The sequence below is a fragment of the Colossoma macropomum genome, unplaced genomic scaffold (genome assembly GCF_904425465.1).
Source record: "Colossoma macropomum unplaced genomic scaffold, Colossoma_macropomum, whole genome shotgun sequence".
NCBI classification, from domain to species: domain Eukaryota; kingdom Metazoa; phylum Chordata; class Actinopteri; order Characiformes; family Serrasalmidae; genus Colossoma; species Colossoma macropomum.
In genome coordinates this window covers 15,968,957-15,987,277 of record NW_023494787.1, presented here as the reverse complement: position 1 = coordinate 15,987,277, position 18,321 = coordinate 15,968,957, and the positions used below count along the sequence as shown (strand labels likewise).

The 18,321-nt window shown below is 40.0% G+C and overlaps 1 protein-coding gene across 1 annotated transcript in view; it reads right to left on the bottom strand.

Annotated features, from left to right (window-relative positions):
• Positions 1–18,321, bottom strand: part of phf14 (PHD finger protein 14) — a 105,433-nt gene that overhangs the window by 19,549 nt on the left and 67,563 nt on the right. The window contains exon 17 of the mRNA XM_036566244.1: positions 8,808–8,925. Coding sequence (XP_036422137.1) covers positions 8,808–8,925 — 118 coding nt within the window. The remainder of the gene's footprint in view (positions 1–8,807; positions 8,926–18,321) is intronic.

Here is an 18,321-nt window from a genome sequence, read left to right as displayed (position 1 = left end):
CAGCCAGAGTGAGACACTTAATTAAGTTAATTAGGCTAACTTAATTAGGCTGTTTTGCAGGTCAGTGTGTGACTGCTCTGATTGATGACGGTGCTTGTAAAGGTAATCGTCTTCAGAATTGGGCTTAACATCAAACAGCACATTAACTGCTGCCCCATAAATAATGACACAGCACTTAACGGAGTGTCCGTTGGACTTGTAAAAGCCCCACACGGTTAACAACCAAGTCAACAGGCCCAATAAATTTGACCTGTTAAAATGGGAAGACTCAAGGTCAAAAAGTAGTTTCAAAAGACAAACTCAATTCTGCGCTGGGTTCGCCTGTGGGTGCTTTGTGGTGACGGGGCCGCACAGTTCTAAGCGATAATTGCGGCTGCAGTGAGACTTATGAGTGGAGCGTGTGGTGTGGCTGAACTCTTCCCACACACTCGGCGTCCTCTGGGCATTTCCGCTTGTGGTTCAAACACGGCGCAGATGTGGCGGAATGCTTCATCATGAGGGCGAGCGGAGGCGACATGCGAGTGTAAATAAGGCTCAAACAAGCCCCTCTCCGGCACCTAACGGAGCTCTCGAATTAAAGGCCATCCGTATTTTACAGCAGAACTGTCATTTTATTACCCGAATCAATTCGGAGAGGCCCTGGGGTGACAGCGCCGGGATGTGGCCTTCGATGGCTGGGGGTTTATCTAACGCGTGCAGGCAGGGGGAATACGCGGCCAGCGTAATGAACTCAACTCCAGCTAATAAAGCCTTTACTGCCGGGGCACGCATAGACAGCCACAGCGCACTGACCCCATCATGGCCCGCGTATGCCTTCGCGATCATAAACTAAACCAAATATATTGTTTCTTTAAGTCTTCCAATTTCTTTTTCTTAGATAGGCAGGCTTAATTAAGTTATTTTATGATATAGTGGGCACACATTGACAAGGAGTCCTCAGAGAAACAAATTTCAACATTTTTTTTCTCTTTTTTCCATATTAATCAAGACCTCGGAGGCAGAAACCCATTTGCGGTGACCTTTAAAAAGGCGTTAAGACAGAAATTTGTTGAAAGACAGGCGATCGAGTGGCAAGTCAGTGAGACGGATCAGATCACACACTGTACATCACTGGTTCTTGTCACTCGTAGGCCTCCCACCCAGGGATGTGGTTGGCGTAGAGCACCACGTGGTCTACAGTGGCCGGTCTATGAAGCATGCATGTGCTTTTGCCCCCCAGCTTTGATTGAAAGGCAGCGTGTGAGAAGATGGCGCCACAGCGCGTCAGCCCGTCTCATTTCTCTAAATGCTTCCCCACTCTCATCTAGAAGTCAAGGCTGGAAGGGATAACAAATCGCCTCTTCAGTTCCACATTTCACCACTGCTGCTTCTTCATTCGCCCGCTGCCTGCGAGAGAGCAATGCACCTCTTTAATGTCGACCCCCCCTTCATCTCTGGGAGAAGGTGAATCACACTAAAGCTGGCTGCATTTTAAGATGGCATTTAAAAAAAAAAAAAATACGCTTCCGGACCAACTGCGGGCAAAATGGTTAACAGTGTGGCATTTGCAATACATTACAGAACTTAAAGTACTCAAGCACAGAGCTCGAAAGTGCTTTCTCTTTCTGAGAATGGAATCAATTGGCAGATACTGCCAAAGACTTTTAGCCATAATCTGCTGTATTCAGGATAAAAAGAAAAAGCAAAACAACACTGTTTGTTACAATCAGAACTATTTAAACCATTACATGTGGCCTTCTATAGCCCTTCATTTACCATGGATGTTCTAAAACCCCTAAAATCTGTTCTAAAAACTGGACTATTCTTACAAGGCACTTTTTTCTGGTCTGTCTGAAGAAATGTCTCTACAATCAGTCGGTTCTCCTCTTTTATGTGAATTGTGAAAATGTACGTTTAAAAGCCTCGTTGGAAAAGCTTAAATATCGCCAAAAACCTCTACACTTAAATGAGTGAAAAAGCTGGTTTATTAAGCAAGGGGAAATGTGAAAAACTAGAGGTTTTTTCCAGGAGTCGGTTTAAGAGGAGCCTGGCCTCTTCCTATTTCCCCTATTATATCAAAACAGCAGAGGGTACCCGTGAACGAGTCCTCAAGGAATGTGGGCGAATGGAGCTCAACGGCTAAAAACAAAACAAAAAAAAGTTCAAATAGTTTCTAATCACTTGCCCAGAACTTTCCTTTAATTTTAGAAAACAGAAGGATGTATTTCACTAAAAGAGCAAAGAAAACATACTTGTATATTTCCTTTTTTTCTACAGCAAACAGGTTTTGGGCAGCAGAACACCGGCATCACTGCTACTAGGTGCTGACTGGTTGGTGAGCGGAGCAGCTCATTGGCTGTGTGCTCACTGACGTCATAAACGTATGAGGCACCGTTTTAAACTCCTATAACTCGAGTTTAAAAGCTCTTAAATATATATCAGCAGTGTTAAAATGTTTTATGCTATTCAGTGTCCAGGAAATGATTATATTCTTTAAATATATATTACATTAAAAATGTTTAAGCATTTGTAAACTATGATTTTGCTCAAATGCTCCATCTTAACCCATTTATTTTGGACTCGCTTGGGAGCGCCCTCTAGCGTTTGATAAACCCGGAAGATGTTACAGAGTGGTAATTCTCCTCTCTACAAGTTCTCTGGTTTTCTATTCATCTCTTTAATGCAAATATTGATATTGCAAAAAAAAATCTGGAGGCAGAAATTGATTATTGGTTAACTGGTTTATAAAGACGACACATGAAAATCAGTGATGGAAACAGATTTTTAAAAAAAAAGTGGTGACATTGCAGGAATGAAAGTCCAGCATTTACGCTCCAGCAGATGATGATAAACATGGTGCCAAATGAAAATCATCAATGCTATATTTTGAATGATGTTTCCAGGGGTACGGTGGGCGATGGAGAGGTGGAACAGCGACTGTGCCCCTGATTAAAAAGGCCCACTACCTTCTCCACCCAGTTTTTGAACTGTAAAGTATGTAGGGCTAGTTATGTACAGATGAGAAAGGGGTGTACAAAATAAAGGTTCAAATCCATGCATGGTAAGTGAGACTCGTCTCGGGCCATATGGCCCAAGCGTGTGACGTTATCGTCAGGAACTTGTGCATAAGAGCATTTGATGTAAACAGTGATTGATTTGCTTGTTCTTTTTCTGACTTTACGCTCTAAATTGTGAAACGTTTGAATAGAAACCCAGCTACTGTGAGGGTAACAGATTTTTTGAAAAAGTACAAAAGTAGAAGCGTGTACTCCACCTGATGATGATAAACATCAATGCCACATCTGGACAGATGTTCTCAGGGGTTCGGTGGGCGAGAGTGAAGTGGGATAGTGACTTTATTTCTCATTAAATATGCCAGTACCCGCTCCACCCAGCACCTCGGTACCACCCTGTTACTGCTACAAAACAGCTGTCAAAACTGCTCTACCGAGAGCTAATAAAGCTCCCTGCACGGTGAGCGAGACTCTGTACTGTATGACATGTGACGTCACCTTCTGGAATGTAGTAGTTATGTAGAATTATCAATTTCACAAATTCCTCTCAAATTTGTGAAACATCTGAACAGAAACCCCAGTTGAAAATTAAATATTTAAAAAGTTTTAACAAACAGAATACCAACCTTAATAACCGATATGAAATGAGAGAGCTAGCTGGGGGGGCAAAGGCTGCAGATGAATGCTCCTCCAGCCCCCCCCCATCTCCTGTTACCCTGTTACCGCTGGAACATGTCTATGTTTGGGGAATGGAGTGGCTACTGGAGGGCATCCGACAGTGTACGGGAGAAGAGGAGCAGGAACGAGGGCGAATGCATTTCCACAGAGACAAGCTCGATTGAGGAATACCAGCCAGCAATACCTGTTAAAGTTAAAAGTGAATGCACAATACTGAGAGTGCCGAGACAGTGAGAGTGAGTGAGAGAGAGAGCGAGAGAGAGAGAGGGAGAAGGGTGTGTGGCATGATTTTTTTTGCAGACTGTGTGTAAGTGTGTGATTAAACAGGATTGTGCCTGGTCTTTCAGGGTCTCTGAGGAACAGGCTGGTCCCTCTGCAGGCTGCCAGCGCGACGCGTTTAAAAAGCAAAGGCTTGTTTAATCCCCGTGGCCCTGTATGCCTCCCACTGTCTAAAGCTCCTTTCTCTGCTTCCACCTACCGCTTTTGTTCAGAGCTGCTTAGCCCTTATATTGTAGCAGCGGGTCACCAATCTGAGGCTTTCTTCTACGCCTTTGACTTACAACAGCCCTATTTACAAGCCACATGCGGTGCGCATGAAAGGGCTCTACTGCCGACTCATAATTCTTTATCATACGAATTTATGACTAAAGGAGTAGAGCTCTTTGTAATAAAGGGAGCATTTTCGAAATAAAGGTATTTTCTAGAAATAAACAGCTCACTCTTTTTCGCTCAGTATCTTTGAAGCTGTAGACTGTAGAAGCAATGTGATGTACGCAATACAGATACAGATGAGCATGCTTTGATTAGTATTGGCAGTTCTAACTGGATTAAAAAAAGACCGATCCATCCTGGCCGACTCATCTTCGCAAAGCAAAACGTCTGTTTTCTGCAAATGTCTGTATCATACCTCAGCATTAACCTTTTAAATTTAATGCTGAACAGTAATTCTGTGTTACCATTTCCACCATGCAGACAACTCGCCATGCTTTTTACGTTCCACTTTCTCTTTGGCAACATCAATTAACCCCCATTTTCCACGCAGATAGAGCCTGGCAGGCTGGACTGCCCTTTTAAAGATAAATTGAAAAGCGGATACATTTATTAACTTAATTAGGTTTGGAAGCAGGCGCACACTGCCTTTGATTACACTGTAATTCAATAAGAAAGAAAAAAAACATTATTTAAATTTGTAGGGCAAAGCTTCAGTGGTTGGACAAAGAAGGAAGACATTAAAATGAATGTGGAAGGAAAGGTCTGAGTGATCTGAGTGCTTCAGCTCCAGATTTAAGGAAAGAGCGCTTTGCCAGGCGGCCCTCAGCCAGCTGTTCTGAGACAGACACCGAGGGCCGTGGCGTGGTGAAGCAGATACGGGGAATTAAAAGCAGCGGCTGATTTCCCCTGTCCACACCGCTATCTGAGCAGTCTTAAAACTTCAAACACGAGCCACTTTGCTTTGATCCGTAATTAAGAGGGCCAAGGAGGCAAAACACTCAGTGTGAGCAAGGCTGAGTCTGGAGATGTGCACCAGTTTGTCACTGCTGTACAGAATGATTGCATGCTGCTAAACCATCAAAGCCTTCCTCTCTTAATTGTAAAACAGTGTACAAAAAGCTGCACTGAAATAAATAAAACTTACTTAGAGTTCTATCATTTACCACAACTGGAATTCATAGAATGATTAAAAGATACAGAGATAAGCAGGACTCCTAACAACCATGTAAGACCACCAAACCACCAAAACGGTCTCCATCAGATAAACAGCACTTGAAGCTTTCATCTTTGAGAGAGAGGAGAAAATCGAGCTCCACTCTTGCTTTAGTTCTGAAAAAATCCCCCATCCTTCCACTGTGAGAAGACAATGCAAAATGATGTGCAGAATAAGCAAAAAACTTGCTCTAGGACATCAAAACTGGGCATGTGAGAAGTACAGTCAGGTCGTAGTAATAGAGTCTAAATTTGTAGATTGCTTGGATCATGAGAGAAAATGCAATCAAATTTTGAGAAAGGGGAAAGTTATCCCTGCAGATTTCTTAAAAAACTGAAAACATGACTCATAAAGAATGGAAGCTGCAGAGGGTGGGTACACTAAATACTGGCTGTTTTGACTGAAAACAATTAAAAGGTGGTCTCTAACTCCTGCACAGTACTGTATATTAAGTGTATTTTCTTTTGCTGTTGCTTCTACAAGCTACATTTCAGTTTCATCCCATTATGTACATACTCACAAGACTGGATATTGTCTTATCTTAACTGAAAAATTATATTTTTCTATGCTCTACTGATTTTGCAGCTGCCTCATTAGAACATGGCAGCAGTGATTAGATTATGTGCCTTTTTGGGGTATTTTTTTAAATGAGTATAAGACACGGGCGCTTCAAACGTCAGACACCCCCAGTCAAATGACATATCAGTTGACAAATTATATCTAAACTTCAACTGTAGGAGAACAGATGAAAATTTTTGCCATTTCAGTCATAAATGTCCTGTAATAGTAGAATTGCATTAAATTGCTCATACACCAATGTGGGATAAATTTAAAATGGTTCAGGTCAAATAAATGATGTCCCTTTCACTATAATCACTAGGTTAAAGTAAGAGAAACTACATGGTAGATGGACAGACTGCCACTGGCGGACTGAGGCTTTCAGCAGATAAGGGGTGATATGCCTTGAGTTGATCACTAATGTGAAGTAATGTGCCTGAGCTTTTAGAATAGCTGTGTTGGGTAGTGCTGACATTTTGGAGCAATACAGATATTATAAATCATAAGGACGTTTTCATTAAAGTACCAAAACAATTTAGCTTAGATTTTGAGAATAATCATGGAAAGAACACAATTATGACTGAAAAAGCAATATTAAACCTTATAATTCAGATGCTCTAGTGGGCTTCCTGTGCCCACCTTTAGCTAAATTACTGCTTCATGCACTCTACGCAGTCTAAGTCTACCTCTGTATTCTGAGCAAGTATTCCAACTAAGAGAGGTTTCAGCACTAAACAAGCCACTAAATACGCCATTGTCTTTCTCAGTCTCTCACACACACAGATAACCTAGTGCTGTCAAATGATTAAACAATTCATAACGATTAATTACATTATGTTGAGTAGTTAATTGCAGTTAATCACGTTTATTTGCTCAAATTTTTTTCATTTAACATGCATTGCATTTTCATAGCATGACTGGACAGAAACAGCTTCATCAGAATGCACTTACTACTTTCAATAATTCAATAACATTCTTTTCACTGACGAATGCAGGGTTTACAGGGACCTGCACATGAGTGAGCATGACAATAACGAGAATGCAGTTTCCAGTTTTCATCACCGATGTCCACTAAGAGCAACAGTGGCTGCACGTTTCAACCAACAAGTGTATATATAGTCATTTAGTTGATTTTATAGGTAAAAATAATCCTCTACAGAGAACACACATAAATATGACATGTTCCTGCAATCTGAAGTGCACAATTTCTACTTATTTGCTGAGTTTAATCTACTGGGGAAAAACTTTAAATGTGACATGACATCTGCACAGGCCACATGTTCTGTTTTATATGGTAACACTGTTCATGACACGTACATAAGCTTGTCATGACACAACCACATTTGTGACATAACCCTGCATAAATGTTTATAAATGCTTATTCCAATAAGCATCATCTTCCTAGATTTTTTTCTTAAATGTGTTCTTGAGAAAGGTCCTAGGAAAGTGTTTGTGTCAGATTAATGACGTGTTCTGAAACCACAGAACTGTTTGCACCTTGGTGCTTTTGAGTGCGTAGATTCTATTCTTACCCAAGAACAAATCCCAAATAAGAAAACACAGGCAAATGTCAGACTCTTTGTGCAAACTGCGTTAGTGGGTTTTAAGAAGAAATTTCTTCTTAAGAACAATTGGTGAATCAGGCCCAGTGGTTCCAACTCCGCATTTGTAGACTCTTGCAATGTTATGTCTTGTGCGAGGGGAACTGTACTTTTCCACTTTGCTGTTGCTTTTGTTAGTTTGCTGCTCATTGATTTATCCATAGTTCTCCCACAAGCACTGTCTAGCATAGTCTGCCATTTGCCGATATTGCCACATTTTCTGAATATTTTGTAAATGATACTTCAAACTCAGTGTAGTTTAGTGATAAACAAATTCACAGCATTGTAGTAGCTGAAAACAACTTTGGTTTGACGAAGAGAGTCATTAGGGGAACTTAAAAAAGGCCATATAAAAGCTGTATTTGAACAAGACAGCTACAGTTGCAATCATAGGAACATAAAATCATAGGAACATACAGCAGGCATCTGGGCTCAAGGTTGGAACTACGGATGGCTCAAGGGGTCAAACTAGGAGAATCTGTTTATGGCGTTAAAAAAAATAGTAGTGTTCATAGTTAATTGCGTTGAGATGTTATTAATGCATTAACTTTGATAAATAATCAGTTATATTTTCTGTTCTAGAGGTGGCTGTCCCAAAACCTAACCCCTAAATATCAACTTGTGAAACCACATTTTTCCCAATGGTATTTTTTAAAAGATCTTTTTGATTTATTTTAAAGTGAATTTGAATCTATATTTTGATATATAATAAGTTTAATTTTAAAAAAAGCTGTGCTTGTCATTACTGAAACATTTTCTGCAGTTAAGTAACTTTTTGTTGTTTAATGAAAAATATTATGATTTTATGCATGTACAACTGTTCAAAACTGTGTTTGCTAGTCATGTACTACATAGAGTTTTTGAGTTAGTTAGAATTAGCCAAAAATATCCTTATTGAAATTCACTACCGAAACATTTGGTAAAGTTTTGGAAGCATTATTATTGTATTGGCAGTCATGGAATGTTTGATCATTTATTTTTTATTTAAAAAAAAAATAACATAATTTTTAATAATAATAATAATAGGGTGACTCCAAGAATTAAAAAAAAAAAGCAATTTTGTACTATTTGTATACCTGAACATGAAAAGTTCACACAATGTAAAGGCCAACTGGTGCTTTTAAATGGTGTTATTGGAGGAATTATGGGGTTTTGATATGACAATGATGATATGCTTCTTTTGGTATAACGGTATGTGTTCATAGCTGAAGCAGGCAGGATTTAGACTCTTTAGGACCTGTCTCCACCTCAGCCTCCCTGAGCGGCTCTCACCTTTGATGAGGAGGTGTCACACTCCTGACAGATCCAGCCGTAGCCTGTCTGCTTCGGAGACTTCTTCAGGGGAGGGTCCAAGCAGCCGAAGTGGTAACACAGCCGACACTCATCACACCTTTGAGAAGAGCAAGAACGATATTACCAGAGGGAATACAGCTCAATGCAGGGAGCAGCACGCACACACATTCTACATGCATCCTGCCAAGAAACTGGCCCGGCCCTCATCAGGCAGATTTGATAGATGGTGACAGAGCCGTTTCCTGTCAGGTAACAGATGCTTAATAGATTCAAAACACATTGGCACACCACCTCTCACATGGCCTTGTACAGCCATCATAAAACATGCTGGCTTGATTGGCCCTGCTGAAATGGGTTTTGGTGCGTCTTGCCAATAAATCTTCATAGACTTTTTAATTCTGAGCTAAAGAGTCAAAAAAGAGAAAGTGTATCCAATAGTACAGTACTGTGCAAAAGTCAGAGACCGTCCTTTATTTATTTAATTTTTAGTCAAAACTGCAATTTCATACAAGTTATTCATTTTTCAGGAGATATTTCTGTGGAGATCAGATATAAGACAATCCATGTGTATTAAGAAGGACAAAATCAAAGGAAAATAAGTAAAAAAAATAAAATAAAATAAATAAATAAAAATAAAAAACCACCACTTTCCAAAACTGAAATGGTTGTCAAGAAGCTGTTACTATAAAAAAAAATAGAGAAAAAAGAAGCAAATCAAGCAAAAAGCTGCTGGAGTTCTCAAAACAATGGACTACTTACCCTAGAGTCCAGACTTCAGCATCACTGAATGTATCTGGGATTACTTGGATTGTGAGAAGTAGAAAATGCAACCAACTTCTAAGACTGAACTTTGGAGGTGTTCCCTGCTGATTTCTAAAAACACAAAGCAAATCTCCTGAAAAGAATGAACCTGAAAGGTGGACACGCTAAATACTACAAAAAACTTTTCCAGATGCTGAAAAATGAATAACTTGTACTTAATAGCTGTTTTGACTGGAAACAGCTCACCATGCCTTCTGGATTTAACCAAACATATTAACAATCTGGTTGACTGAAAAATAATTATTCAACACTAAATGAAACTGGCCAGACAGTGAAACACAAAAGTGCTGCATGATATTGCAAAGAAAGCTGCCTATTGAGAAGCTCTGTGCAAAAGACTGAATGAAGTGAAACCTCCATTTATCATTCCCTAGCTGTTATATGTGAGCGCCCGGGTGCCCTTCAGGCCAGCTTCCATGCTCTCCCCTCTCCTTCCTGTCTATAATTAACTAATTATGTTGTAATCAATAGTGAAGATTCAGATGTGGCAATGTAAATCAGATAAAGCAGATAAGGGCTGGGAGGTCAATAGGCCCTCCTCCTCATTCGTCTCTATGCAGAGTGGCACTGAGCTCTTATCAGTGAGTATGCAGGAGGAGGAGAGGGAGGGAAAAAGAGAGAGAAAAGGACTCAATCTTTTATTGGCAGGTATAAGAGAAAACCTGCCAATTAGTCTGCTTTCAGAGGCGGGGTCAAGCCTGGCGGGGTGGAAGGCAGTACCGTGTGACGCGAAAGCCCTTTTCAAAACTCGGCCCACCTGAGACTCCAAAAGGCTAACTAAAGGACAGTGCTAGATACAATGCTAATGAGGAAACAGCAGAAATACTCAACACACCCTGCCAATCCATGGGAAGCTGCTTTAAAGGAATATTTCAGTATTTTTTAACTTAACCTCTGACTCAAGTGCAGCATACAGTGGGTTAACATTGACAAAGTTTTATGCTTATTACAACTTAAGGCTTATAATTTAGTACTTACAAGGAAAACAATGCCTGGGTTATTCTTAAGTTACGGAAACCTGGACCCACAGATGGTTTCTGGGCATTCCAGAAGTTAAGCCAAATTCATAATAAAAGCCAAAGGGCAGCTGCTTCAGCACATGTACATTGGCCTCAATTATAAATGTATTTCAAGTCATTTTTTTAGGTATTTTTTTAATAACTGTTTATGGATTTTTCACATTAACGCACATACACAACATACACACATACATAAACTTTTCTGTTCTTTTCTAAGTACAGAGAAATTATTATTCATGCTAATCAACAACAAGATACAGATTGCATATAAAGATCAAGTTGAATTAGAAGGGAAAAGCTTGTGAACAAATTTTAAGCAGGTTTGACCAAGGCAGACAAAAATTCTTCAAAAGTTAGTAAATCCAGGTAGCTGCTAGGGTGTTGCTAGGTTGTTGCTATGCTATTAAAGGTGGTTGCTAAGTTCCTGTTAGGTGCTGTTATGGCATCACTGGCGGTTGCTAGGGGTTTGCCAGAGGGTTTGCCAGAGGGTTTGCTGTAATGTTCTAAGTGGTTGCTAGGGTACTGTTGTGTGGTTATTATGGTTACTGTCACGGTTGCTAGGGAACTACTAAGTGGTTGCTTTGGTGTTCCAGGTGATTGCTAGGGTAATGCTAGATGGTTGCTATGATATCAGTGGTGGCTCAGTGTCCATTATGACATCATCTGTCTGAACATTCCAGCCATTCATGTTCTATGTGGGGAAAAAACTGCCTTTGAACAAATGCTGTATGAAAATCATCCATTTGAAAACAACAAACAGACTATTCATGTATAAGTGCTACAATCTTGCAAAGTAAGTTTAAAACAAAGAACACTAGGTTGGCTTTGTCAATTCAACTTAAAACCTTAGGAATATTCCTTTAACCCATGGAAACCATTTACCTCATTGCACCAGCAGTAGGAGAGATCAGGGTGTCCGGTGCCCCTGGCTCTAACACTTCACTTTTTGGCCACCAAAAATGCAGAGCCTGAAGCCCTGAGTAGCCACATGCCTTAGAATATTTTTTCTGCATTCTTTTTCCCTTTCAACAAACCTATTTGGTTGAACACAGAACTAACTGCATCAAATCAGATATTGTTAGAATTTGTTAAGCTGGTCTTCCTGGTGTCACAGAAGCGACTGGCTGAAGTTTTCTAGTAGCACAATATGAAAAAAAAAAGGTGTTAAATAAGCTGCTGTTACACTAAGAGTCTCTCACTGCAGTAGCTACACACTACCTAATGAAATAACCTAGACTGGATGATGTCAGGGAGGACTTGACTGGCAAGGGGGACCACCATGGACACCACAACGTCAATGTTCTTAACATTCTTTACAATGTCCTTAAATTTTTAATAAATATTTCCTTTTTTAAAGCAACCTGACTTTTTTGGTATTGTAGCATGCATGTTTTCTGTAAATACAATGCATGTATGATAAACATATTTCTATTATTGTGGCCATAAATTCTTAATTTTGACCACAAGATTCAGTAGATGAGTGGCCCTATTGGCCAGTGCATTTTTTTGGGAGAGATATTCCGCAAAAGCGATTCCGCTTTTCCTTTTTCGGAAGCATGGAGGTTCTTTCCAAACGGAAGTTTAGCAAAGCCTATAACTGTCCAGATGTCACTCACAATGGCAAACAGACTGAAGAGCAAAGCTGTCAGGAATTTTCCATCTGTGAATGCTCCTTGGAAGCAGATCCCATTTCAATCAATTCCACAGTGCAAAATCACGATGGCTGGGATCGAAACTACATCCGCGGAAAAGGCAGCATCACAAAAGACACAAGCTGGTGATGGCAAGACGTCAAACAGCAATCAGAGCTCATTGCTGCATTAGATAGTTGGACATCATGAGTGAGTCTCACAGCCACAGAAACAGAGCTAGATTATGCATCCTCAGATGCACGTTAATCACAGACAAATCCACTATTCTGAAAACAGATTTTTGTGTGCAGTACCTGGCGCAGTGGGTTGAGGTGCATTTTTACTGTAGGTTGCTCATCCTCAGTCTGAAAACCAATAACCAGGTCATGGAGTTTCCAACCAAACAGCCAGATCAGCTCCTCAAAACCTCAGGGAGCATAACAAGGTGCCCTTGAGAGATGGAAAAAGGCAACTTTCACCTGTGGTTACCATGCCAACCTATTATTTCTCAGGGTAAACATAGCTGGTCAGGACAAAGCTGCTCCAGGATGAAGCAGGTGGAGGCAAAGGCTTTCCAATACCTCCAGCCAAGGTAGATCCTCCATTAGCATAAGAATCTCAACACTTCACTCAGCCACATATTCCAACAGTGCATGGTCCACCATTCATTTCTCCAACTGAACACACTTTATCCATCACACTAAACGTTTACTGCTTTGAATCTGACATACTAAAGGTTATCTGCCGGGCTCCTCAATGGATGCGCAAACAAGTTTGTAAAAGCTGTGCACCAAAAGTTCACAATGAGCCCAGATGCCAGACAGATCTTTTGACACGCAGGTGGAGGAATAACACTATAAACTGTTTCATTCATGCTTAACAAAGCTGATGTAACACCAGCGTAAGTCCCTCTGAAGCTCCACTTACGTAAAACATCAAGTATTTTAATCTGCCTTGCCATAAAACACCTCATCTCTCTTCATTTATTTCGTGAGCTCGTTTTAATGGTGCATACTGCTCGCTTCCTAGTACACGGAGCGTCTCTCACTATCTAATCCACATATTTATTGTGACAGAGCAATGAGGAAATGGGTTGCCCTCAGCGACAGACTGTCAACTCGAAGCTGCCTCCATTACATGATCTGCCTCTGAAGAGAGGGAGCAGGGGGGGGGAATGGAAAGCGAGAGGAAGCGTGCTTTGCTCGCATCCTATTACTATGCACGATAAACGTCGCCTGTCACTCGTTAGAGGAAGAGTTAATGAGTGCTAATGCCGTTTTATATGATTTTTTTTCCATAAAAATGACTGTAACTAAATAAACGATTCTCCTAATATGAGTACACTGTCTATATTCACAGTAGATTACATGAGCTTCATACTGAATAATGTTGGGGATGCTGTCATATATCTGGTGTGTGGGTTTCATATCCCTTTTCATATGAATATATTTTATTTTACATACTATAAAACAACTTATGCACTGCAGACTTAAATACTCTAACAACAAAAGATACTTTTAGAAGGTGTATCTCAATACTTCAAGTATTTTGGCAAGATTTTTTCAATGACAGTTAATATACAGTAATTATCTGTTTATATGATCTGATTGTCACTTTTGATATGCAAAGAATTATTAATATTAATTTTAACAGCTACTAATTACTTTTAATTATATTATATAATGTGTAAAGTTGCATAAGAATATGAAATTGTATACATTTATCTGCTAAATTTATCTGTTGTAACCTTTTGAACAGTGATTCCAAACTTCTGAATGGTAGTGTCGCTATATCAGTATCACACCACAACATTATTTTTTAGGTGTAACGGTACTACTGGATAATAAAAGTATAAAAAATGGGGGGAAAAAACATTAAAAACCTGCAATGTATGCCATTTGATTGTGTTTCGGACTGCTTCTGAATGTATTTTCTTTGTCTGGTTAACTGTGTCTCTATACGGTTTTCTTTGCCACCATTTTAAGAGAAGAAACAAGACAACAAAACAAGACAGTCCAATCAAAATAAGCCAAGTTTGTAAAACATTATTTTCAGCAGCAGTATTCAGGAAGCACAGGTTCATCAACTATATTAATGTCTTAAAATGAAATATCATCTGTTACTTTGCAGAAGTAGAGACCACCCATCATATTTAATTTCCAGTCAGAACAGCCATTAAGCACAAGCTTCAGAAAAAAGCAGAAAATATATACTTATGAAAATGACACAGAAGCCTCAACAACTATATTTAAAACCATTTTCTCAGTATTTATTGTAACCCACGCTTTACCTTTATTACAGCTTCCATTCTTCCAGAGACTTGCTTTGAGTTTTTCAAAGACATTTGCACAGACATTTTTCCACACCTCTGAAGTTCAGTCTTAGAAGTTGTTTGCACGTTCTGCTTCTTGCAATCCAAGTAATCCCAAACACATTCAATGATCTTGAGGTCTGAACACTGGGGTGGTCAGTCCATTGCTCTAAAAACACCAGCAGTTTCTTTGTTTGAATTCGAATTTTCCTCTATTTTGTCTATTTCTTTCTCAGTGAGGGCTTCTTGACAGCTACACATCCTTTCAGACTCAGCGGAGGGATGGACAGAAACACCTGTGGATTTTTTCTGATCTGAAACTGAGTGGAGCTTGAATTCCTCCCACCTTGCATGGCTGTTTGCGAAAATTTGGAAACTCCTGTTTTTATCCCCACTTATTTTGCTTTGATTTTTCCCTTCCTTACGCAAGTAGACTATCTTATACCTAATTTACTCAGAAATCTCTCCTGAAAAATGAAAAACTAGTACTTAACAGCCATTTTGACTGGAAATAAAATAAAGGGTGGTCTCTGACATTAGAACAGTACTGTATTTGGAAAATATGATGATATAGATATCAAATACACCTAGCAATCACAACAATAATAAACCATTACACAATTATTAACAGTTATAACAGCTCAAACGAAAAGATCAGATCTGTGTTTGCTGAAGCAAATACACCATGATGCAGTGATGACAGTATAAGTGAGATCAGTATAATAAGTGAGATTTATTTCATTCGGTATGATCGAAGACAAAGATACGACCGAAATTCATGGGCAAGCTAATGCACAGATGCAAACATCCACACATACTTACAAACACATGCACATACACTCTAACACGGGACGCTGAGCAGGCATATCTGCCCGGGAAAGGAGAATTTAAATCACCCTCCAGGCTGCCCTGTGAAAAGAAGACAAATGACCAGCAGTGTGTGTGTGTGCTGTGCTAATGAGCACACGGCTATTGTTGCACACAGTCGCCGATTGATTTCATATGAATCCTCCACTCTGGCAAATAAAGAAGGAGCTAGAGACTCCTGCGCAGCCTGCAGGAGAAAGTTGAAGCCCCGCGCCAGCCACGGGAGGCTTCTGTTTTATTAGTGCAGCGCGCAACGATTCGGCGTTTTACTTCTTTAATTACTTTGCCTTAATGAACCTTTTGTAATGTTTGTTGTGTATCATGGTTTAACATCTTTGAATTAAAACACTGCTCAGTGATGCAGGCCCAAGCAGGCTGGGGGCAGATGATTATGCTTAATTGGAATTCAAAATGACAAGACCTGAGCGCAGAAATAGCTTAACCTTTCAGTTTGATGCTCCCCCTTTTAAAGGTGCGCACCACAAACAGCCAAGTTTGTTTCCTTCACTACAAATAATATAGGACAACAATTTCTATTCTTAATGCCACCCAAGGGTTCCGTTAACAAAGCGAGAGATAACTTGCTCAGCCAATTAAAGTCATATCATTTTCAAACATGCCAAGTCATCACAGACCTGCTTGCTGGAGCTCACAAAGCGGAGTGCTTATCAATGTCTTATTAAACACCATGGTCAAACTATACGGCAACCAGTGATCCAGAATGGTCGCAGTAAAGTGCATTAACCTTGAGGCCTGTCCGGCCGCTAGGCCGCTGCATGAATCATGCGGACGGATTCTCGTTCTGGAGAGCCGATGTGTCAGTCTAATCCCTCTGTAGTATCTGTCATACGCAGGCGCCGGCCTCTATCTGTTCTGAAGACTGCCCTTACAGACCCAGCCACGACAAGGTCCTTGATGCTATCAAAGCAATTTAGGCCCGTTTTAATCATTGGGAAAATTGAGCTGCTCCTTTCTCTCCTTCCCATCTCCAGTCCCAGACAGAATCCAATCACTCATAAGAGAGCCTATTGATTGAGCTAATCTTATTGGGATGTGAGGTGAGGGGAAAACACGATTGATTGCTTTTGTCTGCGACACATGTTGCTCTCGGCAAGCGGGGCATATCCCCTTTCATCTACTGTTTAATCTCTGAGAGAGTTCTTAGAGACCCCCTGCCGAGCCCACCCCCCCGACAACCCCCCCGCCAGCTCGCAGAGAGCCGGGTACACCGCAGGCCCCCCGCGCCCACGCAGCCGAGTCATGACGGCTCAATTTAATCAAAGGACATTTTAGTGAGATATCATACAATTCCAGATCTTGGCTGGATAAAAGTGAAGAGGATAGATTTAAGTAAGTGGACATTTGGGCCGTGTGAGCAGAGTTATTGGATCATTCTTAATTCAATCACGTCTTCCTTTTAAAAGGAACGTCCTGACAATCTCTAACATCAGGCTGATTCCTGGAATATTTAAGCCTGCGGGGAAACTAAGAAGGGACAGAAAAGGGCACAGCTGGCTCAGGCACCATGATTAAAGTGAACATCAGCTCTTATTCAGAGAAACTGGACCACAGTCTCCGCTTATTTAAGTCCACTTATTTAACATGGAAATTGTAAAATATTCACACATACAGACAGACAGACAAACAGACAGACAGACCAAGAGGCAGATAGATAACCCTAACCCTGCAGAATTACTGCTACCTTTAGTAATGAGCAAAGTAAGCTGTTATCACTAGCACTTATGCGTATTTTAACACACAATTACTGTTTATTATTCAATATTAACATATATTAACATATTGAAAATAAAATAAAACAATATGGTACAATTAACGTGTTATATTTTTTCCAATATGTTAAATTCAGCAAAAAAATTTAAATTGCATTAAGACTTGCAGAAAAATGCAAGTGTGTTCCCTGTAGAGGATTTTTTAACTTATTGTCAACAAAATATGTAATTTGACCAGGGTATTCATACTTTTGCATATGACTGTAAATATTATTAATATAAGAAAGTAATATTTCTCAAAACGTGTCATTATTGTCATTCTTTTAAGTGTACATGAGTGGGTAGGAACTCTTAAGTGGTTACGTATGACTACCTGTTTCACTGTGACCTAAGAAAGTGACATGGAGGCCGAATACCCTCAATCATCAAGTCAATCATTAACGTGAGATCAGAGAATACATGACTGGAAGGTTGTTATCCCTTGTAAATTTTGAAATAATAAATAATAAAACAATACATAAACGCTCTTAAATGGTTCTTGTCATGGTCATACTGGTATAGACCATCTACTTCATGAGGAGGTTCTTCACACTTACACACCTCCATTCTTTATTCAAAAAAAAACTACAATCATAAGCCACCTGCATGCCAACATACTGTTTGGAAGGCCTGCAAGAAGAAAGCCTCTGCTCTGATCTAGTCACACATGTTAGTGCTATGAACATGCAATATCATGGAGACCAGGTCCTATGGTCAGATAAAATAAATCCAGTACTTTCTGGTAATAAACATTAGAGGAAGAAGAAGAAAAAAAAGAGCCAGGGTCATGCAGAAAAGGTCATGCATACCCACTATGAAATAAGGTGGGAGATCTGTGACTTTGTAATATTACTTTAATTGCAAAGACTTGGATAACCTTGTTAGGGCACAGTCGGCATCAGCAAAGAATGGAATCGTCAGATTTTTGCTCCAAACAGCGTTCCGCAATTGGTCAATTTATTTTTTTTATTTTGGCCGATCTGTTTTGCAACTTTATGATGTAAATAACATGAGGCAGGTAGCTGCACTTGAATGCTGAATGCTGCTGCTATGCCTGTACCAAAATGTCACAGC